General features: G+C 39.1%; 1 protein-coding gene across 6 annotated transcripts in view; it reads right to left on the reverse strand.

The window, feature by feature from the left end:
- The window catches only part of LOC137184312 (forkhead box protein J3-like), a 67233-nt gene that overhangs the window by 12362 nt on the left and 31689 nt on the right, over positions 1-23182 (reverse strand). For 3 of the 6 annotated variants that reach the window (XM_067591849.1, XM_067591847.1, XM_067591848.1), the window contains exons 4-8: positions 22314-22388; positions 19216-19299; positions 10968-11069; positions 6505-6663; positions 1588-1852 (exon numbers count right to left, since the gene is read on the reverse strand). In XM_067591849.1, coding sequence (XP_067447950.1) covers positions 1588-1852; positions 6505-6663; positions 10968-11069; positions 19216-19299; positions 22314-22388 — 685 coding nt within the window. The remainder of the gene's footprint in view (positions 1-1587; positions 1853-6504; positions 6664-10967; positions 11070-19215; positions 19300-22313; positions 22389-23182) is intronic. The other 3 variants (XM_067591853.1, XM_067591850.1, XM_067591852.1) reach the window with 1 other exon arrangement.

Genomic DNA, 23182 nt, shown 5'->3' on the forward strand with positions numbered 1-23182 from the left:
TGCGTCATCGGCATTGTTTTATCTGTTTATTTATTTACTACTTACTGGAAGTCCCTGCACAGCTTTTAAATGTCTTGGTTGCTTTTTTTTTCCCTTCCTAGTTTATTGTAAGGGTGTTGTGTGTGTTATTAAGAACTGTCATAAGGACAAATATAGTTATTCTCAATTGAATTGAGACATGCCACTTGTGAGTGGTGAGTGTGGTTATTAAATGAGTTATTTAACAATCTCAGTTGCTCCAACTGATGATTTCAAGCCTTCATTTATTAATTTAAGGTTTGTTTTGTGATTTTTTTGTCTATTGTTTGACCTGCTATTTATTGGGATGTAGATAAATGATAGAAGCAACACCACCTGAGTCAGTTACAGTTTGATGTGTGGTCTTGGACACACTGTGGTTTTTTTCAGGGGCGGCTGTGGCTCAGGAAGTAGAACGGGTTGTCCACCAATCAGAAGGTCGGTGTTTGGATCCCCGGCTCCTCCAGTCCGTATGTCGAAGTAAGCGCACAGAAACATTGCGGGGCGCTTTGGATTGATAGGAAACGCTGTATTACTCCTGATGAGCGAGTTGGCACCTTGCATGGCCGCCTCTGCGGTCAGTGAAAGAATGCGTGTGTGAATAGGTGAATGTATTGTAAAGCGCTTTGAGTGGTCGATAAGACAGATAGAAAGGCGCTATATATACAGTAAGTGCAGTCCATTTACCATTTACCATTCAAAGGTGATGATGAGCTCCACTGTCTGGGTGACTCAAATTCTCAAATACAATGACTGCTGACACGTCCTCCCGCTGAGCCTCACACTTAAAGGCCCCTTTCAAACATCCGCTAAATCCATTTTCTTCTATGTTTTCTTTCTAGGTCTACGTGTTGTATCTATTTTTTCCAATCAGTATTCTCATTGTCTTGTCTTTTTTTCTGTGTGTGTGCACCCCTGACCACAATTTGAAGGGGACCTTGTCAGAGGGTGAATCCAGGCAGCAGTTGCGGAGCTCAACAGAGCGCATCAATCTGCCTCGGTTACAGAACATACGTGGATGTGTGCGGAGAGAAGAAAGAGGGAGAGGGAAGGTGATGGAAGGGTGGTGGGATGGTGGGGGGTCCAAGTGGGAGGAGGCTTGGTGACCTGAAAGCTTCAGGAAGCAATTAGCGAGATGCTTCACAAACTTTAGAACCAATCTAATTAGCTCCTATCAAAGCTGCAGAACCCTTTGCTCTGCTCGACTGCAGATGTGTTTGTGAGTTTTTTCTCCTTCTGTTGAATTCTTCTTCTTAATTGCCTTTGCTCATTTGACTGAGCGAGCCGTAAAATGCAGATATGCGGAACAACAGATTGTTTATTAAAATACAATAGAGTAGGAGTCGTGTGTGGTGGATATTAATACAGGAAGGCTTTTACTGCTATGAAAGCAATGTTAAATTCTTTGCACCGCAATTTCAATAGGAGGACAGTTAATTATGTGCATGAAGCCTGACATAGAGGTTTACAAGTTGTTGTTTTTTTTTCTGTGAACACATGTGTCAATATAGATGTTGGACAGGCAAACATGAACAGATAAACACAAACAAAATGAGGGTCGACACCCACCTTGCTGTGAGAAGGACTGCTCGAAGACGCACTTGTAAAGGCTGCGGAACGAAGCGCTGAGGTCTTCGAAGTCAGAGAAACAGAGCTGCTTGTCCCGTGACTCCGGGACAGGCAAACCGTACTGGGGTTGTGGGGGAGGAGGGGGAGGCGGCGGAGGCTGGGCGGGCTGCTGGAGGCTCAGGGACTGGGATGAAGGCTCTGAGTGGCTACCCACCTTCGATAGACAGACAGAGAGTAGAGAAAGGAGAGAGACGGAGTGTGAGAGCTGCAGAAAGAGAGACACATGGAAAATCAGTGGTATTGATCAGCAGTATTAGTTTCAGAAAAATACATCAATGGCAGAATCCCCACAGCGGCTCAAAGTGTGCGGCTGCAGTTAGGCCGACATAAGCACTGCGTCAAATGACATAAATAAAAACAGTCTCCTCATTCACTTCAATGGGACCAATAAAACCACTGTATTGGCACAACTGGGGTCCAGATGGGGGGAAAAAAACACTAACAGCGTTACAACTGAACGTTAATACAGGTGGAGGTGATCACGCAGTGGTGTAGCAGTGAGGAGTTCATTGTTCAGTAGGACTGCAGCTAATGATTATTTGCATTATTGATTAATCTTTCCATTATTTTCTCTTCTGTATGTTAGAAAATGGTGAAAAATGTCAATCGCTGTTTCCCAAAGCCCAAGGTGACGTCCTCAAATGTCTTGTTTTGTCCCAACCAACAGCCCACAAGGATAGATATTCAGTTTACTGTCAAAGAAGGCTAAATAAACCAGAAAATATTCATATTTGAGAAGCAATATTTGGCAATTCAGTTTGTTATAGTGAATCTGACACAAAAAGCTGTATGGAGACACATTTTCAAATTTCTATTCAGATTATTGTATGCAGTGTTGCCATGACACTAATTAAATCTGTCATTCATCATTCATTCATAAGTTACTGTGAGCCAGCGTTAGCATGAAGGACAATTCAAAAGAAGGTGAGTGAAACCTTCAGCTTCACTGTGACTGGAGAATAATGATGCACATGGCCTGATTGGCCAAGAGAAGAGTGTGAGGCCTCTTTTGCCAGCACTGGAGTGGGCCGCTACCTGTCAGTCACCACGCAGGGAAGTAAAGTCCTTGCCCTCCTACCTGGATGTTTGTCTCCAGTAGCTGAATCTAAATTGAGAAACCTGAATTACAATTGGGAGAGCTGTACTGCAAAGTAGAAAAATAAGTAAAATTCAATAATAATGACATTCAGATTCAAGGAATTTAATTAAATTTCCAATTGTGCCTTTCAAATTCAATTTCCACATTAATTAATCCTACAAATCATTTTTTAAATTCACTCATCCGGTATAATGATAATACCAAATTCAATTTAATGCAATGAAAAAAGAAATCTCTGCTGGCACTCGCAAAAACAAAATACAGCTCTTCAAATTTCTACTTCATATTGTGAATGCAGCCTGTCTTCCTCCACCCTCAATCATCTCATCCCAGCTGTCATCTTCCTCACCATCCACCCAGCACATACAAGCAATTTGCTTTGAAAAGTGTGCCTCCGCAAACATAAGCCAACTTAGCATGACACATCCCCCCCCACACATCCACTTCCACCCAATAATGGCAGCCTTTCCATCAGCTATCTTGGTGTCTTTGAGATCTCTGCCAGTGATGCCACCAGTAATCACCGTCAGTCAGGAGGGTATCACCTGCGCCAGGTAATGAGGCAGAACTAACCCCGATCCCGCCGGACCAGACCACAGATGAGGTCTGAAGCGATGGAGGAAGAGGGCGAGGGGTGGAGGAGGTGATGCAGGGAGGAAGAAAACAAAAGATGGCCTCTAGAAATGAGAGGTTAACGAGATGAGATTGCACTGACCTTTGCTAATGCGGGTGGGAGGTGAGCGGGGAAAAAGTGATTGATGGTAAAAAGGTGAGCAGCTGTTACAAGGGAAAAATAATGAAGTGCAGTGATTTTTCAGGGCTCCTATAATTTTGGACTAAATGTTTTTGGACCGAGACTGGCCTTTAATATTATATTATATTTAGTTTAAAGGGACAAACACTTTGACAAACATGTCAAACACATTGTAAGCGCATCAAAAGTCTCCATAATTAGACTAAACTGAATGGACGTTTAATGACCACAATGAGACAGTATAGAGAGAAAAACATAGAATAAAGGGATACACAAAGCAGCATAGGAACTTTCTTCCTGATCTTAAGGTTTATCACCTGGGAGTATGAATGTGCTGAGGGTGACACATGAGGAAATATCAAAAAGGTTCATCCTCTCAGTGAATGAACACAAAAGTGCCCTTTAGATTTTGATGTTTATTGTGTACAAATGGAGGTTCTGGCCCGATAGTGGCTCCTCTGCTTACCTAGACTTACAGGATAAGGCTGCAATTTTCTATTTTTTTCTTATTGTCAACAAATCTGATGTGCAGAGCCAAACTAACAACGAATTGATCCTACTTACAAGTACTGTGTGCGTATCCAAAGCCTGATATATTTTATTCCTCTGTGCCATGGACCAAAAACTATTAAAAACACGTCAATGAGCTACACCGCTGCACTGGGTGACATGTTTCTTCATCACAAAAAGTATAAGCATGGTAGTTTATATAGAAACAGCTCAAAAGGCTACTAACTGTGATAACATTTTCACTCTCCAGAGAGTAGTTCCTTGTAAGGCAGACGCCGCTGCACATGCGTGGGAGTGCAGTTCCATTTACAGAGCTTTGCTAGCTTGTTGTGCTACATATCACAACCTCCTGATTTTGTGCTACACTGTAAATTTCTCAAAGAGCTTCAGTACAAAGTCACAAGGTTGTGATATGTAACATCACCCAGTGCAACAGTGTGGCTCACTGACATGTTTTTAATCGTTTTTGGACAACAGAGGATTACAGCACAGAGGAATAAGATATATCAGGCTTGTAAGTAGGATCAGTTCATTGTTGGTTTGGGTCTGCGCATGTGATTTATAATCACAATATATTCTATATGTGAGGATTGTCCTGTTGCCAATATCAGCTTTATCTTAACAAGAGAAGCTTCACTATTTAAATCATTACTATTATTGTTAAAAGCCTTTCTTGGGTCAAAGGCTTGTGCTCCAGACACATTTCTTGCATCTGATAAGCATGTGATAAACTGTTTGCTGCCTCTGTTAAATATTTGCTCTAACTGTAAACTGCTCGGCATGGGACAGTTTATGTCCTGACAGACAGGTTGGATAATCTAACCACTACTTCATAAAAAGGCAACTTATTATCATCTCACAAACACACTGCTTGAGACTAATCAATTCAAACAGCCGAAGGACCTTGCTTTGTAAGATGAGGAACCATTTAAACAGCTAGTATAAAATCTGGCCAAATGTGTCCCAGTGTACCAGTGGCCTGCCAAGTCTCGAGTGTACTTTACACCGGCCAACACCGTAGGCACCATAACAGTAGACGACACAGGACAGCCTTGGTTTAAATAAACCTCTCTGTGTGTGTGTGTGTGTGTGTGTGTGTGTGTGTGTGTGTGTCTGTCTGTCTGTGCATGTACAGTAAATGGGGCATAGAAAAAAGTCACGGTTAGTGTGAGAAGGGTGGCTACTGCTTACCTCCCTCGGCTCAGGCCTCAGACACAAACAATAACATAGTCTCTCTCTCACACACACACACACACACACACACACACACATATAGAGCTCTGCCACTAGAAAGGCACAGAGACAGCACAATCCAAGTCTTTAATTGCTGGGTAACAGAATTAATTTGCTTCTAATTTTGTAAAATCTTGCCGCTTTGTTTTAAATTTGTTAATGTCTGAGTGGTCAGGCATCATTTATATGCATCAGGGATGGTAAAGGTGAACTGTCACACTGACACACTCTGTTTCCTGCTGTTTTTATTTTTTTCGGGATAGAAGCATTTCTATCAGAGCAAACCACAGCTTTAGATTTATTTGTGGTGTTCGACCCTGAGGTGTGTAGGGGGGGCATTGATAGTCAGCTGCAAAACAGCATTCACCTCAGCTAAATAATCATTGCATATGAAGGCAACAACAAGGTTTTCAATCAATCTGCACTTTAAATTGCATTTCCACACCTCTGAAAGGAAGAGATGATAAATTCAAAAATCTTTATAGATGGGGGCATTTTGATTCAGTTGGGCTGCCCAAATAAATTCTATTTATGGGAGACACTGACTGAAATATGAAATATGAATGTCAACAACAGCAATAAAATGGTCTACTTAGCCATTATTCTTAATTATTTAGTATTTAGTAAGTGAGAATAAGTGAAATATCTGATTTTCTGCAGGCTAAAAAGACACGAGTGTATCTGTTCATGCCATCTACTTAAATCTGGTTGGTCGGATTTTTTGCCAACCTAACTCATCATTTTATAGCAGCAACACACTTTATGTACTCTGATAGTGTTCATAATAATTCAGATGTAATCTAAGCATAGTGAATGTGCTCTCAAAAGACCACAGAAAATATATTTGCTTGCAAAGTCTGAACATCAAACAGAAAATACAAGTTTCAGCAGAGTGCTGTAGATCCAGCGTACATGTTGTTAGCTGGTTACCACATCCTCAGTCTGCTAAGGGTGCAGTAGACACCTTCTGTACCGACTCTGCCTGTCTGGACCACTGACTGAATCATCCAGATTTTGTCAGAATCAAGTGAACACAGAGCATGAAATACAAAATCACTTTTAGTTTGAATGGTGGTGGTTTAAAAAGCAGTGGAAAAGAGGTAGTCTTTTGGAAAGTGGGAGAAAGCACCGACTCTGCTTGAGTGTCCTTAAACAAGACGAGTCAGGTCAGCGGGTGTCCTTGTGCAGACAGACATAAGAAAGGAGAAATTCTCCTGCAGCAATCATTAGGCTGTCACCCAAAATAAAGAAGAGGTCTCACTGGTGTGTAGCTGTGCACGTTGCTGCCGCTGCTGACGGCAGTGTTCAGGTTGTTAAGGTTGACGGACGCCAAGCTCTGCTCTGAAAGACTGTTGCTCAGGCTGCCGCCCAGACTCCCTGGACTCTCGCTGCCTTCTGCCTCCGGGTTGTACAGCGCTACCTGCACATACACACACACACACATCAGAATCATGTTAACATAACAATAAAGGCTATTATACAGGGCCGGCATTTTGAGGCAAAACACCATGTAAACTCACTTCAAAGACAGGGATTCATGATTTTATTGTTCCTTGTTGTCCATTTTGTTACTCTCCCTCATTTTGTCCATTTGCCAATTCATATACAGACTAAAGTGAACATTGCCCACCTCAAGAAGTTACCCATGCACCATTAACTTACGAGACAACTCATGAGGAAATATGGAAATTAAAGTGCTGGTCTATGTAAATTAGTCCTGCTGCTGCGTGAAAACACAGAACGTAAACATGGGGATTTTTGATTAAATGTCTTGACCCAGAGACCAGTCCGTAACTGCCAGGTTATTTCAGAAATGTATTTATTTTCTGAGAGTTTTGGCACTGATGAAGACACAAGTTTCGCTTCAGAGGAAGTGTATATTGTCTTGCAGTGACAGATCACAAAGCTTTTAAAAGAAATGCCTCAGGATTATGTTGAATCACGTTTCTCCTGTTTAGTTTGACTGTCAGTACTTGTGAAGCCGAGCGCCAGTGTTACCTCCAGGCTACATTTAATTGTATAGACAAATGTGAAAATATAGCCTTCGGGTGAGACAACAGTAACGGCTCTCTGGGGCAGTGCTCTACCCTGTAGAGCTTCCTTTAGAGGAAACAAGTGTTTTCGATAGTGAGATTTTTAAGTGTTAATCCTGAACATTTTCTGTTTCTGGTGGATTTGGTGATTACTGTAGTGAGCGAACCTGCAAAGAAATGATGATGCAGTTTACAAGAACATTTGAGGTTTACATCAATGCGTTAGAAAAGAAAAAAAACCTGACAATTTTAGGCAGGCTTGAAACTGTTTTTTACATTTAGTAGACCTTCAATCACTACAGTTTTAGAAATTCCAGTAAAAACATTACAATATCTGAATCTAATCCTAATTTCCTGGTATCATATTCTAGAAATGTCTACTTCAAAAGGAACAGGCTCTCTCCAATGCAAACAGAATATTAGTGAGCAAATGTGTTATTGAAGAGGCTCTGACGCACTACTGTGCCTGCAGGATGCCACCTGTCTGGATGTGGGAGCATATCATTGACGTTGGCATCAGCATTATTATCATCAAGGTCCTCTTCTCTCTGCTCTGAATCATTGTTTCAAAATATAGTCAAGTTTTAGTCGCTGCTGAAGTAAAACAGAATCAGTGGACGCTGTCTCTCCATCTGCTGCGTGTGTCACACACCGAACTGTCTGGGGAAATAACGACGATCATCACCTGATGCTGATTTCCTCAGCTGATAAGGATGATCAACTATTGCTTTTTATTGTCAAATTTCATGACTAATTTGTCTGCATACCTAATAAAACTGAAGAAACCTGTACAGAATAACTCAATAATGTCATTAACTGATGTAGTAACTACTGTTTTAGGAAACATAACATAGTGACTTAACCACCACTGCATCATTTTTCTATGTTTCTTCTATATTATATATCTGAAGTAACAAAGGCATGTTCAATTGCATTTCAATTGTCTGAACAAAGGTCAAAAAACAAATATGCTAAATTTACATGAACAGGGAAAAATAGCATTCAAGGGGCTAAAATCAGTTAATGCTTTATATTTCAGTGGATAAATCAAATTTTTTCAGCAATTAATCCATTATAAAAATTAAGAAAATAAGTGGCTATGTAATGCTAGTGAGAATAATATAATGTATTGTATTGTTCTTACATAATAATCATATTCCCGGACTGTTGAAATACAGTGATCAAAGTGTTTCATATTGACAAATTCTGGGAAGAATGAGTCAAGGTCTGTGAAAAGAGCAGAGTGGAAAACTGGAATAAGCTGTCAAGTCCAGACCTTCACATCACGTCCAGACCAAACACTCTCAGTTATGAGAGCTGCTGCTGCGGGACAGATTTTCTCTTTGGTCGGGGTCAGATGAAGGGGTCACGTACCACACATCATCATTCCATGTGTGTGTGTGTGCCTGATCAGACAGACGTCAGAGGTCCCAGTCGACGCTTGATCTCTGACCCTCATACAGACGGTCACACCCAGTTCAGCTTTTTAGTCAGCGTGTGTGTGTGTGTGTGTGTGTGTGTGTGTAGATGTGTCACTGCATAAGGTTGTGTGTGAAAGAGCAGAGCTGTTAAACAGGCCAGGCCACTGATGGTGTAAGAGAAATACAGACTGCTTCTGCTGCAGTTTTATATCCAGTCTGTATTTATTATATACTGGAGCAGACATCAGTTACATTATTTTGGCTTATTTTGTTTTATGTGGAGCAGGAGTTCAACAAAACTCAACTTTTTCTCAGCAATGAGTACAAATGAGTTCATCTTCTTGAATATTTGTCAAAAAACCATCATTACACATCATTAAGAAAGACATATACAAAAGATTAGAGTGGCCCAAAGTTTTTCTACTACTTCTGCATTTAATATTTGTGGCTCCTGGAGCATAATATGAGTCAAATTCAGCATTGGGTGCTTAGTGGTTGTTAGTTCAAAGGAAGTCTAGCACCTGAGGCTCACCCAGTCCTAAGATTTATGTCTTCAAAACCGAAGCAGCAGGCAGAGGTTGTGTTGTTGTTAGAAATCTATCTTTTCTGCATCACTGATGTTCAACCATCCTTGCTCAGACTCTCAGTTATCTCTCAACCTTTCACACTGATATACAGTTTGGTAATTAGCCAGGTAGCTAATATTAGCAACTCTTGAACTCATGTCAGTATGTGAGTAGCTAACTGGTTACCAGTGGTGGAATGTAACTAATTACATTTACTCAAGTACTGTACAAGTACAATTTTAATGTACTTGTCCTTTACTTAAATATTTCCATTTTATACTAGTTGATACTTATACTCCACTACATTTAGTTTTTTAGCTTTAGTTACTGGTTACTTTCTTACTTTTCAATATCAAAGATTAAATCAGTAGTTCCCAAATGTTTAGTCTTGTGACCTCTAATAAAAAATCAGTGTGTAGTTGTGTCTCCTTGTCATGTTTCAGAGGTCTATGAGTTCTTATCAGTTCCACCAAAGAGACATTTCCCCTCTAAACTTCTCACATGGTTTCATTTCAATAATATATATTTAAAGTGATCCAATATTTCACCAAAAATCAAAGATTAGACAAAAGTCCAAAAACTGAAAAAAGATTTGTGATTCAGAATGTTGTTTTTTCTTCTTTCCTCTCCCATTAATCATCTCATGACCCCCTATAAACTAGTTGCAACTAAAGCAGCTGCAACAGTAAAATGCTATTTACACATTGAATTATCAATATTAAAAATCTGATCATGTCATATATAACAATATATCAATAACAAGGGGCAATTTTCTGCAAAACAAGTACTTTTAATAACCTACTTTAAGTAAATTTAGCTGATAATACTTTTGTACTTTTACTGAAAAGCAGGACTTTTACTAGTAATAGAGTACTTTTACACTGTGGTATTGCTACTTTTACTTAAGTAAAGGATCTGAGTACTTCTGCCACTACTGCTTGTTACCACTCTCTTGAATATGAGGACTTGTTGCTTCTTCTTTATGGTGTTGCGAGTCGCCTCAGCGAGCTTCCTGTTTGAAATTGTTTGATTTGCTTGCTGGAAGGAAAGGATCTGTCCAGAGAATTGTGAACCAACAGCCGTGTTTCTCCACTGCTCTAAATGACAACATCTACTCTGTGATTTACACTTTGTTCAACTTTAAGTTGCGACTCGTATTTCATACTTCCAGATGTGGAGTATAAAACATCCTTTTAAGCTTGGAGTCACTACTTAGAAGGTCAGGAAAGTTTTTTCAAAGTACAGTTTGTAATGTGAAATCAAAATTAATGTGGCTTCCTGAACAAAAGTAGAAATACTACTTTTACACTATTTTATGGTTTCAAATACTTCTAAGTTAGATATTTTAGCATTATATGTTTAAAAACTAATCAGCATTCCAATACAGTGACATTACTTGGTTAAACGTGTACAAAGTATTTACTGCCTGTAGCAGCCAAACATTTTACAGCGATCTGTGTTTTTCTACCTGAGCAGCTCAAATGAAGGTTGGGAGTGAATTAAAATTCTCACCACTTCCCGTTAATGAATTAAATAGGAGGAAACAATGGTTATGTACTGCACTGAGATACATGTTTGGTGGAATAAATCTTTTGTACCTGCCATCTTGCTCTATTTTGTATTGTTTTTGAAAATACCTGCTGAATTAGAATAGTATGGCCTGGAAAAAACAAACCTTTCCGAATTGACTCGCTAGTGTCGTACCTTGTTGGTTACAGCGTTGATGGCCAGAGTGGGAGACACCCCTCCAGACATGATGCAGTCCATCCTTAGAGACTCTGACTCCAAACTGTAAGGAGTTGACGCCTAGAAGGAGAGGGGGAGGACATGTTCATATATGATGTTGTGTTATCCAAATAAACAAAGAAGTCAAATCAATCAACAATGCTTCCAGAAGATCTCCAGCAAAAGGGACTTTTTCACAGAAGACATTTTGACATGTCACAGTAGAAAAAACACAGGTCTAATAAATAAGATGTATATATATAAAGATGTCTGAATTCCACTGTCATGGCTTACTGGGACACTTAGTATAGAACGGAGCCATCTTTAATGTTATTAGTAACACTGGTGCTGTTTCTACTATAACAAGTCAAAATGTCTGCACTGAAAAAGGCCTATGATGATGTTCCATGTTTACAGCCAAGCTAAAACTGTGTTAACGCTAATGTGTCCAACGCAACTAAAAACAGTGTGTAAGCATTTATATTTCTCTTCATTTCAACTTTTAACCCTGCAAAAAACTCACAATATTTCATCATTCCCCAAACAATTCGGGGGCGGTTGGAGTCACATATCATGAAAAGACATGTCATGTAAAATAACTTATTAGACCCGTCCTCATAAGGAGCTTTTCCAACGCAGTTTGTGTTTATTTGGCTGTGATTTGATACCAGCTGTGGCCAAATTCAAGCTGTTTGTATTGATACGACTTGTGCATTGATTTAAAGTAGTGAATTGTGACACACAGGGCAGATTGATGAAATTTACTGAAAACATTATAAGAATATTGAAGTAGTAGGGACCACGTCCTGTTTCCTTAAGAGCTGAACGGGGAGAACAATAGAGGACAAATAAAAATCACTGTTTAGCGAATAAATACACCTTTTATAAACCTGTATCAGCTATACTGAGTAGGCAGTGTTTTCTTTTAAGAGTTATATTTACACTTAGATGAAGACGACAAATACGAATAGGTACACGCATATTTTTAAATCTTGCCTATTAATTAATATGCAGAAGTATTTCAAGTATACTTTCCTTTGATTGGAAATATGCGGAGGAGAGTGGCAGTGAGAATGAGGAAGGAAATTAAATGTGACAAAGGTTACTAGAAATGTCTGAATGCTGCCAGTTCATGATTCTGTGCTGAGCCTCCTGAATCACCAGAGTGCCCAAGGCTCCAACTATGCGAACTAGTCGAGGCGCGCTTCATTTAAAGTGCCGGACACTTAAGCAGCCTGGAAAGTGGACACATCACTTGCACTTGATAAGATAAATCAAGCCATCCTCATGCATTATTCAAGCATCTAAAATGTATTCAGCAGCGGTTCATTTTCTGTTGTCCTCACAAAGTGTTATAGTCGGGTTAACCGAGTGTGAGGATATGAGGAACTATTCAAAGATCGATGAGGGGCTAATTTGACGCCTGTAAAATTAAAAAAATAAAAAGAGGAGGACGATATTTTTTCCTTGTCTGACTCCTTTCAGGGTTCAAGACAGCTTGCCTGCCTTCCCAAACTGCTTACAGTAAGAGGATTGGTTGGTAACAATGCAATCTTTAATTTATGATAAACTCCCAAGGAAACGGGTTGTCGGTTCCCTGGTGGAGGCACTTAAAAAGAAGACAATGGAGAGGTGAAGAGAGGAGTGAGGAAGGCTTGTGGAAGAAGGGGGAGAGGAGGAAGAATAGGTAGAGAGATAATTGAGTGGTGAAGGACAGATAGACAGGCAGACAGAAAGGCATACAGGCCATGAAAGAGAGTGATTATGCTGGGGGCACCAGAGACGCAGGTACTAAACTAAGTGTAGACTGCCTGTCTACACATTTATACAATGCATTTATGCAGCTGACGTTTAGCCCCGCTGCCAACTTCAAATCTTTTCATTTGCACAGCCGCTTGTCATCAGAAGACTTTAAAGACTTTGACTGTGTAGCCATAGGTGCAACAAAACCCCAATAAAACAGTATGACATATTTAGCCCACCTTTTTTTTTCCCCAGACGGTAACACGGCTATAAATCTTAGCACTTAAAACCTCCCTGTTTCTCCTTAGCCCATGTGACAGCCCGCAGTGTGTCTGCCAGCAGTGTAAGTGAGGCGTAAGAAAAGGGGTCGAAGGGCCCATCCATGTAAGACGAGATGACAAGGCTCTGAATTAATTAATGTTTGTAATAAAAAAAAAAATCGTTGGTGAAGAAAATATGTCTAACGGCAGCCCCGGGGCCTTCTGTGGTAATTAACTGGAACACAAGCCTAGAATACTCTCCCTCCTCCCTCCGCTCCTTCTTGTTACTCCTCTTACTTCTTTTTTCCTCCTCCCCCTTGCAGCTTGACTTTTCCCTCTCTGCTCCGTCTACCTTGATGTCTTCTTTTTTTTCCTTCATCCATTCTCTCTTTCACCCTTCCCTTTCTTATTTCTTTGCCATATTTCCCTTCTCTTTCCATTCCTCCCTCTATCTCTCTCTTTTACCTCCCAATGAGCGACTGTGATCGTGCACTTTGCCGCTCCACGCCTGCCTGAGCTCCAGGGAAGAGGAAAGGGCTAAAGCAGGTATACAGGCAGAGAGGGAGAGGCAGGGGGGAGAGCGGCAGACGAACCAATAAACGGACAGACAGAAAGATAATGATCAAGATACAGAGGAGGTGGCGAAGGATTAGAAAAAAAACAGGGAGATGACCAGTCAAGCTACACTGTGATGAAAGAGTCTGCAGGTTTTCTTTAATGAAATAAAAAGATAGGCGGGTGTATGTTCACTAAACCCTCAGTGAGTCAGCTACTGGATACAAAGATCTACAGTATGCAACAAAAACAGAAAGGTACCTGTGTACTGGAAGCAGCTAATGGTGACGTTTCAACCCAGCAGGTCTTCTGCTTGGTCCAGCTGATTTCACTAATTGGTTCCTCAACCTTCGCTTTGATACTAATGTCAATTTATCATCTAATTATTCAACACTTATCATGAAGTAACATCACTGAACAACCATTTTTTATACTTAATTCACTTTATCTTTGTATTTATTTGCATGTATTTCAACAGGTGGCGTGTTGAAATAATTTAATTCAGGAACTTGATCAATAACGGCTTGGTGGGCTGCTACGTGCTACAGCAGCATCTTGAAATAAATGCTATGTCTTGTCACCTGTGGAGCACAGTTATCGGTTCGTGTAAGTTCTGTTGACGTAATGGTCAAAAAGGAATTTCATCTGTTGAATACTGAATCTGCTAAGGGGAAAAGCACAATATACAATAGTCAGAGACAGAGTCAAAACAACGGAGATGTAGACAGGCTGAGGTGACGGCAGACCTGCGATACATCACAGAGCTCAGCCTGCTTTGCCTTTGTATTCAGATCCTCGGGTTAATGACTGTACACCTGCCGCATTCTGCTGGGCTGATGCAGGGTTACATATATTTATGGCCTCAGCCGCTGTCAATCAATTTCCCCAAACCAATTTTCATTCCTACTTTTGTGTTGTCACATCTGCTGTTTTCGTGGCATCTTGAAAATTGCATATCCAAGAACCTGTGGTTAACATGTATTTACATGCAAGTCAATCCCACTTGATCTAGATGAATATAAAATCATGACATTGAGACTAAGTCAAACAAAGAGAAAGGTCTAAATTCTCCATTCCTATTTGTTGTGAGGTCTGTTGTGACATTAAAAAACAACAACCTTGAAATGCCACAAAAGAAAACCCATCGATGCGAGGACAAGATGGAGGAGATCAGAAAGTCTCTTTATTCCATGTCGGAGGAACTAAGTAAAGTGGCTAATCAACAAGCTAAACTGCTTGGACTAATGGAGGACGTCCGGGAGCTCAAGTCATCTATCAAGGAGAAGGACAAAAAAATTGCAGATCTGGAGCAACATGTTGATGATCTGGAACAATTCTCTCACATGGATGATTTGATTATAAGCCAACTCAAGATAAGACATAAAACCTTCGCCTGGGCTACAGCTGGTGGAAAAGGTGAAGACGCCCTACTGAGTGAATTACTTTCTTTGGAAAAGCAGGTGCTTCAGTTCTTTGAAAACCAAACTGTTTGTATACAAACCAATGTGATTTCAGCCTGCAATACACTTCCTAGAAAGGACAGTTAAACAAAGCCAATAATTTGTGATGCGCTTTAACAAAGCCGATAATTGTGATGCGCTTTGTGAACAGAAAAGCCAAAACTGAAATACTGAGCCAGGCTATAAAGCTGTGGGGGACTGAGGTCTACCTGAATGAATATCCAACTAAGAAGAACGCTGATAGCAAGGCAGGCACGCATCTTAAAAAAGCAAAACAAAATAGAAGCAACGTGGACGAGGAACTGCAAAGTGTGGATAAAGTTGAGTGGATCACCTGAGGAGGCAAAAGCAATAATGATAAGAGAACTTACTGACTTGGAAAAATATGGATGAATAGTCATCTCTGTTTTTACTGGCTAATGAGATTTATGGACAAATTGAGAGACAGACTGAACTGTACCAACCTAGTGTGCCCACAATGACATGAAATATGAAATATGATGTTATAAAAAACGGACATTAAATCCAACCTATGACCAGTTCTGACAGATGTCATTTATCTCCATCTGGAGATAATGATTGGCAACCAAAAAGGGGTACGGGATATGAAAGCCTCGGACTGAAAACACAGAGCATAAATTACAAGATATGGAGATAAGATATTGATCCTGAGAATAATTTTTACCACAACATGCATAGTCATTGTGAATACTAGACTGTAGAGTAATATTAGTAGGAGCCTTAATACAAACTTTTCAAAGATCCAACATTGTTTGAGACAACTTGATAAGAAGTTTGCCGTAATGATGATCTCTGAGACTTGGCTCAGTGAGGAGCAAGCTGCTACGGTCGAAACTGAGGATATGAGATGTTCTTTATTATTAGGATTTTTAAAAAAAGGGATGGGGGAGTTGCTTTATACATTGATAAAGTTTATAAAGGTGAATTTGTGAGTAGTATGTCACTTGTTATAGAAAATGTTATGGAATGTATCTTGTAGAAATCGAGATTGAGAAATCAAAAATATAATTATAAGCTGTGTATACAGAACACCAGGATCTTGCATTGATACATTTAGGGATAAGCTATCGGGGCTGTATGAAGACATAAACAATAAGAAAATGTTTTTTAGTTTGTGGGGATTTCAATATTGATTTGTTAAACTGACTTGAACACAACACAACAACAGAGTTCATTAACTCAGTGTACAGTATGTGTCTATATTCCTCAATTACACAGCCAACTAGAATAACAACACACAGTGCTACACTAATTGACAATATATTTACCAATGTTATTGATCAGAAAGTAGTAAGTGGACTACTTATAAGTGAACATCTACCATTCTTTGCAGTCAATCGGAGCTGTATTAGGACCAACAAGGATGTTAAAACTAACAAACTAATTAGACACAAAACACAATATGCAATTAATTCTTTTAAAGAAGACCTATTGATAAAAGATTGGAATAAAGTCTATGTGAAAGATGTAGATGAAGCATATGAGACATAACAATTGCTCTCTATGAAAAAAATTGTCCTTTAGTAAAGAAAGCAGTGGAACAGAAATTTGCTGGGTATACATCACGCATGCAAAAAGAAAACAACAAAAGAAGTACAACATACATACAAGACATATAAAAACACACTGACATGAATTATGAGATGCGGCAAAAAGGATTATAATAGTAAATTATTGGAGGACAACAGAAATAATATTAAAAATACATGGAAAGTATTGAATGACATTATTAACAAAATAATAACAAAATATTATTGAGTGTGTGGTGAAACCTCTGACACATATTTGTAATCAGTCTCTACAAACTGGTGTATTTCCTTGCAAAATAAAAACAGCTAAAATCTTACCTATATATAATGCAGGAGACAGACATTTACTCTCCAATTATAGACAGTTCTCTAAAATACTGGAAAAAATATTCTATAAAAGACCAGATGATTTCATCACAAAACATAATATACTGTGTGAACAGTAATATGGGTTTAGCTCTTACAGGACAACTTCGCTTACATTAATAGAATTTGTGGAGGAAATATCAACTGCATTAGAAAATAAAGAATATGCAGTGAGGTTTCTCCTGGATCTTACAAAAGCATTTGATAATGTTGATTATGACTTATTATTGAAGAAATTACAAAGATATGGAATTAGAGGGGTAACACTCTGGGTAGTTACTTGGAAAATAGGTATCAATATGTGTAAATAAATAATTTTAATTAACCAACTAATAAAGGTTATTTGTGGGGTTCCCCAAGGCTCAATGTTAGACCCATTATTGTTTATTTTGTACATAAATAATATATATGAGGTCTCCAAAATATTAAAAATTCATATTATTTGCAGATGATACCAATTTATTTTGTTGTGTTAAGAATCTGAAACAACTTTTGGATACAGTGGAAAAAGAACTGGAAATGCTAAAGAGTTGGTTTGATTCTAATAAACTAACACTGAATTTAAGTAAATCTAAATTTATAATTTCTGGTAATTATTTAACTAATTCAAAAAGAAAACTCATGATAAATGATATTGACATTGAAAGAGTGTCTTAAATTAAATTTCTTGGAATGATAATAGATAAGAAATTATGCTGGAAGCCACATATAAATTATATCAAAGCTAAAATATCAAAGTCAATTGATTGCAATACTATATAAAGTTAAAGATCTTCTGAATCAAGCTTTGTCATACAGTATAGTCCCATATATAACTTACTGTGTGGAAGTGTGGGGACATACATATAAAACAAATACTAATCCAATCTTCATAGCTCGAAAGAGAGCCATAACAATTGTAAACAAAATTACTTATAGAGAACCAACAAACAACAACAAAGGCTCTAAAATTTAAAGATGTTTAAATGTGTGTTGTTTTCAACTGTGGTATCTGAGTATCTGCCTCCTTTTTATGTGTCTATGTATGTGAATATATGAACGTGCATATTTATACACACGACCTAATTATTTCTGTTATTGATTGCAGACCGAAATAACTTTAAACTATAGGCTCTTTTTCTGTTATGGCACATCGTACATATAAAATGGCACATGTGCTGGAGAGGGGGCATTTCTGTCAGCACAGACATGTTTCTCTCCAGTAGCAGAGGTCCAGTAATGAGTCAGTCAATATCCATTAAATAGCACACAGCAAAGATACCCCTGCTTATTCAATACAGCCAGGGGAAAAGGTGCATGATGTATTTGAGGTCTTTGCTATTTTTGTGCCTTTTCAAAGTAATTATTGCTATTATATAGATGAAGGGCTCATATTCAAAGTCTGATGCAGTAGACAATTAGATTAATAGAGACCCTTCAAACAAGCATAACATGCAGCAAGAAAAAAAATAAGCAAAAAGCAAACAATAAAAGAATAACCTGCATTTTTCATTCTCTCCGTGAAATTTATTAGCACCACACTAAAGCAGGCAGCTGACCATGTACTGTAGTTGTGGAGTGAATGATTGTTGCTCTACTGAACACTGCACAGTAACACTATATGAAGTGTGGAGTCGGTAGAAGGTTTCATTTGTTGTAGATGTCATGGCCTGCTGGCAGATGGCCTCCCCACTGTAACCAAACTTTGTCTTTGTCACCTGATCGTCTTGGCGCTTCACTTCACTGATCTGATCCCAGACAATTTTCAATCCACATTGTGTGCCAACGATTACAATTAATGCCTCTCAATCACAATAATAACAGAACAGAACAAAATTTGCTGGTATGTTTTTAACTGTAAATTGATTTGTAAAGTTTGGTCAACTGTAACATTTCACTGCTCTGCCCAGAACACTGCAAGCTTTTTTGTTTGTTTGTTTGTTTGTTTTTGCTTAAAAGGTACCTTCCTGGTCTATTCGGACATCATTATAGCACGGAAAAGGGGAAAATACTGGATGTCTGTTCACACACAAACATTTCTGTGGCATCTCAGGTGTATGGAGCAGCTTTTCTCAGTCTCTTGTTTTTCTGCTCATGCGCCTTCTCAACAATACTCCCATTTGCCACTTTGTGGACTTTAAGCTTGAACTGGAGTGAAACAGGGATTTATTTGAGAATTGGGAAGCTAAAAAACGCTAGGACTATTGTGGCAGCAAAACCTCAAATAGCACATGTTAAAGTCTTTTGGAAATAATAACAGTATATCGATGTCAGTTGAATACTAACTTACATACAGTGTGGTTGAGGTACTCACCCTTTCTCCAGAGCGCGGCCTCTTCTTTGGCCTGCTGGGTACTGTGTCCTCTTTAGGGTTGGTGTCTATGGCCCAGTAGGAACCCTGGAGATTGACCCCAATAAAACAACCAGTTAAGCCATCTGTTTGATGGAAGCTGCTGTGTATTTCTCTAGTGCTTTTGATTGCTCTCTAGGTTTAGCTACACTTACATATTCTTTTTTATCTTTCTTTAATAAGGAGTCAGTACTCAAATAATTACTTTAATAAAAGAATCAACACCAAAGGAGGAAAAATTACTCCATTACAAGTGTAAGTACTGAATTAAAACATTTTCTAGTGTTACCTGTAAAATAAATACAAAAATGTACCTTATATATTGAGCATAAAGGTACTCATTATAGGAGAGAAATCTTGTACACTTGTATTAGTGTATTAATATGTTATACTAATAATAATAATAATATAACTGGATCTTATTTTTGTAGTTGCTCCAGGTGGTGTGAGTGAGTGTGATTGCCGAATCGTAATGTTGGTTTTAACTACAGCAATGGATATTTTTTTATAAGTAGAGAAAGTCATGTTTTGAATATGTGGAGGCTGACTAGTAATTACAGCTGTTTTCCAAAATGAAAACTCAAAATGCCTTTAAATATGATACTTGAGTATATGTAATTAGTTACTTCCCACCTCCTTAGATAACTTTATTGATTCCAAGTGACAAACAACAATAGAGACTGGTCACATATGAAAGATATACAGCCACAATGGTAGACTAAAAAGAAGTCAACAAAAAAGATAAAAAATATAATACATATGAAATGAAACCTTACAATTTATGTCAAGAACACAACCCATATTTCAGGAAACAAACAAGTATCACATGTCATTCAAAATGTTCACAGCTGTGGAGACAAAAGACCTTCTCACTCTGTGGAGGATCTTAAACTGGTCATTTAACAACTTGTTAGTTTGTTGCAAACACCTTCACACCGATGTATGGTTTGAACTCTTCTCCTGGTTCCTTCCTCCAAAACATTTTGTAACGAATCAGTAATCAAACCAATTATAGATCCGGCCTTTTTAATAAACCTGTTTATCCTATTCCTATCATTGGCAGCAATGCTTTTACCCCAACAGTCAACAGCATAAAACAAGGCAGTGAGCACAAAACTCTGGTAGAAAACGTTTAAAAGCTTCTTACTGACCTCGAAGGACTGAGAAAAGCAACCTGGATGGTGTCTTTTTAAACATAGCAACATTTTCCTGCTTTGCTTTAGATGATGTTTCAAATAAGAGTGGTAGGTAACAGAGCAATTAAAATAGTAATTACAGCATATATCTGTTATTATCTGCCATTATTTGTCAATTATTTGACAATTCCATCTGTTTGTAATGAGGTATCACTTTCTATTGAGAGTACAATTAAGCCTCTTTTTTTCTCACTTTTCCCCAGTGAGGCTGCTTCAGTCCCTCTAATAGGGGAAACAAGTGTCACTAAACAGAAAAAGGTGCAGTAGATGGATCTCCCTTGCATCAGATATCTGTTGTTATTCCAGTTCTAGATCCAATCAGTTTCCTCTAGGTCTAGGTTTCCTGTGGTGCATGCTCCTGCTGCCTTCCCCAAGAAAATCCACTAAAATCCTTTTGATACACAACGTTAAAACACAGCAGCCTCCAAAATACACACATACAATGAGAGAGGAGGAAATCAATTGCTTTTAGGTCCTTGATTTCCTCCTGGTCTGTCCCCCCCCCCCTCCTCCCCCACACACACTTTCATTTTTCCTCTTCCCTTCCTAGCAGGTCCAAAGCTGCAGACAGAATTCAGGAGGTTCATCTAGGCCACACACACACACGCTAACACACACACATACACACAAACACACACACACACACACACTTCTCCTCCCCCTGTCTCTCAGTCCCACATCACTGAACAGTACACAGCCAATTAACGTTAGCACATGCATGATTTAGCTTCTCCTCTCTCTGCGGCTTCAAACAGACCATGTACATTCAACTTCTCTGCACACAGATGACCTCCCCCTCATACCGCGGTATTGACCACTTCGATCCAAGGTGTGAATTAAGGTGCTGGTCAAGCCCAAGTCAGGCTAATCAGGGGGGAGCCGCTCTCTTTGTGTCTTTGCAGACTATAGGCCTCCACTCAAGCCCAATGATTTTGTTTGAATTATTTAAACCTTCTTCCCCCTAATTCATTTTTCAATGGCTCCAAAATCCCCACAGCCTGGAGACACTCCCTCCTCCTACCGCCCACTAAAAAAAATGAAAAGAGTTTTGAGCGCTCAGTGAAAAGTTTTGGTTTGTCAGTTTTTGTAAAAAGTGGTGGATTGCTTCTCACATTAACCCTGTGATGAGTTGAAATGCAGACATTTGAGCTTTTATTAAAAAATCTTGTAAGGGCATGCTTCAGTGATCAACTGTAATTATATACTTTCCCCCGTCTGAGCAATTCCTTCGATTCAGCACAAACAAGGACTTGACAAATTGTTGTTATCAAGCCGGCACTGCTGAAGTGGCCGTGGCAACTCTGCTTCCTAACCGCAGGAGTAGCAACGGTGAAACATATCTAAAGCTTCCTCTGATTGTGTGTGTGTGTGTGTGTGTAAGAGAGAGTGAAACAGAGCCTAATAAAGCATAACAGATGCGTGAACGGCCTCGTATCTGAAGGGGTGTACCTACATATACTTATTATTCATTACTCCCTGTACCACATTATTACTTGGCAGAATCAATATCGGAAGAGTAGCAGAAAACAGAGAAAACGGCATTAGGCATTCAACACAGCCAGTTATGGAGCAACAAACTGCTTTTAAGTACAGACTCTGTGTGTGTGTGTGTGTGTGTGTGTGTGTGTGTGTGTGTGTGAGAGAGACAAAGAAAGAGAACAAGTGAGTATGGGTGTCTTTTGGTGCACTGATGCACAACCGTACACACACATGTGGCACGAGGGCGTCTAAACACGTGAAAAGTAATCACCGTTTCCTCAGCCGTATTTGTAAGCTCGCTGAAATAGGCTTGCATTTTCATTGTGTGTCGCACCGTCATTCAAGCTGAGCTTTTCAGTCGCATTACATTGTTCAGGAAATACTTACTTTTCCAGGGTCGTCTTTGGAGCGAGGCACTTTGAGAAAACACTTGTTCAAGGACAGGTTGTGTCGTATAGAATTCTGCAGGGAAAGACAGACAGAGAACGAGAGAAAGAGTAAGAAAAGAAATAACAGGAAAAACAAAAAGTCAAAGAGTAATTTAACACTGAATTCACTCAAATAAGTAAAACACATTTATAGTGACTTTATTAAACAGTACTATCAAGTGATTCTGGTCAATAGTGTTCATTGTAACATCACTTCTTTACCTGTTTCCACAGAAAATTGGATATTCTGTCCTCTAGACCAGTGGTTCACAATCTGGGGGTCGAGGCCCCCCAGAGGGATCACAAGATGATTAATGTGTGATGATTAAATAATTCATTCTTCTTCGCCGAATTTTTGTTCATTTTTTTCTGACTTCTCTCTTAGTAATTCCTTTTTTCTTGTGAAATACTGGGTAGCCTCTAAAAAAAATATTTAAACAGAACAATTTGAAAATGGAAAATCACTTTGGTCAAACTGCTCATAACTCATAGGCATTTTCAACCACCCCCCCAAAAAAAATCTGTGAACAATCTGTAACGCTGCCTCGTACTCGATGCCCCCGAACAAGACAACGTCACGTTCTTACATAACAACACAAATCAACTGACGATGTAGAGAGTTGCATCTTAGAGCAAGAGCATGTGACCGAGAACAGAGCTTCAAACAAGTCAGGCTTTGAACCACTTCTTGGCCGTCAAGAAAAGTGTTGAGTAAAAAAAGAGGCTTCGGGTACGGGCGTGGCTTAGAGTGGGGTGTGAGCGTCTGTGGGTGTGTGGTGTCCCAGTTTGGGGTGCTCTGAGTTCGAATGCATTTATTGAATATGTGAA

The sequence above is a fragment of the Thunnus thynnus genome, chromosome 6 (genome assembly GCF_963924715.1).
Source record: "Thunnus thynnus chromosome 6, fThuThy2.1, whole genome shotgun sequence".
In the NCBI taxonomy this organism is placed as follows: domain Eukaryota; kingdom Metazoa; phylum Chordata; class Actinopteri; order Scombriformes; family Scombridae; genus Thunnus; species Thunnus thynnus.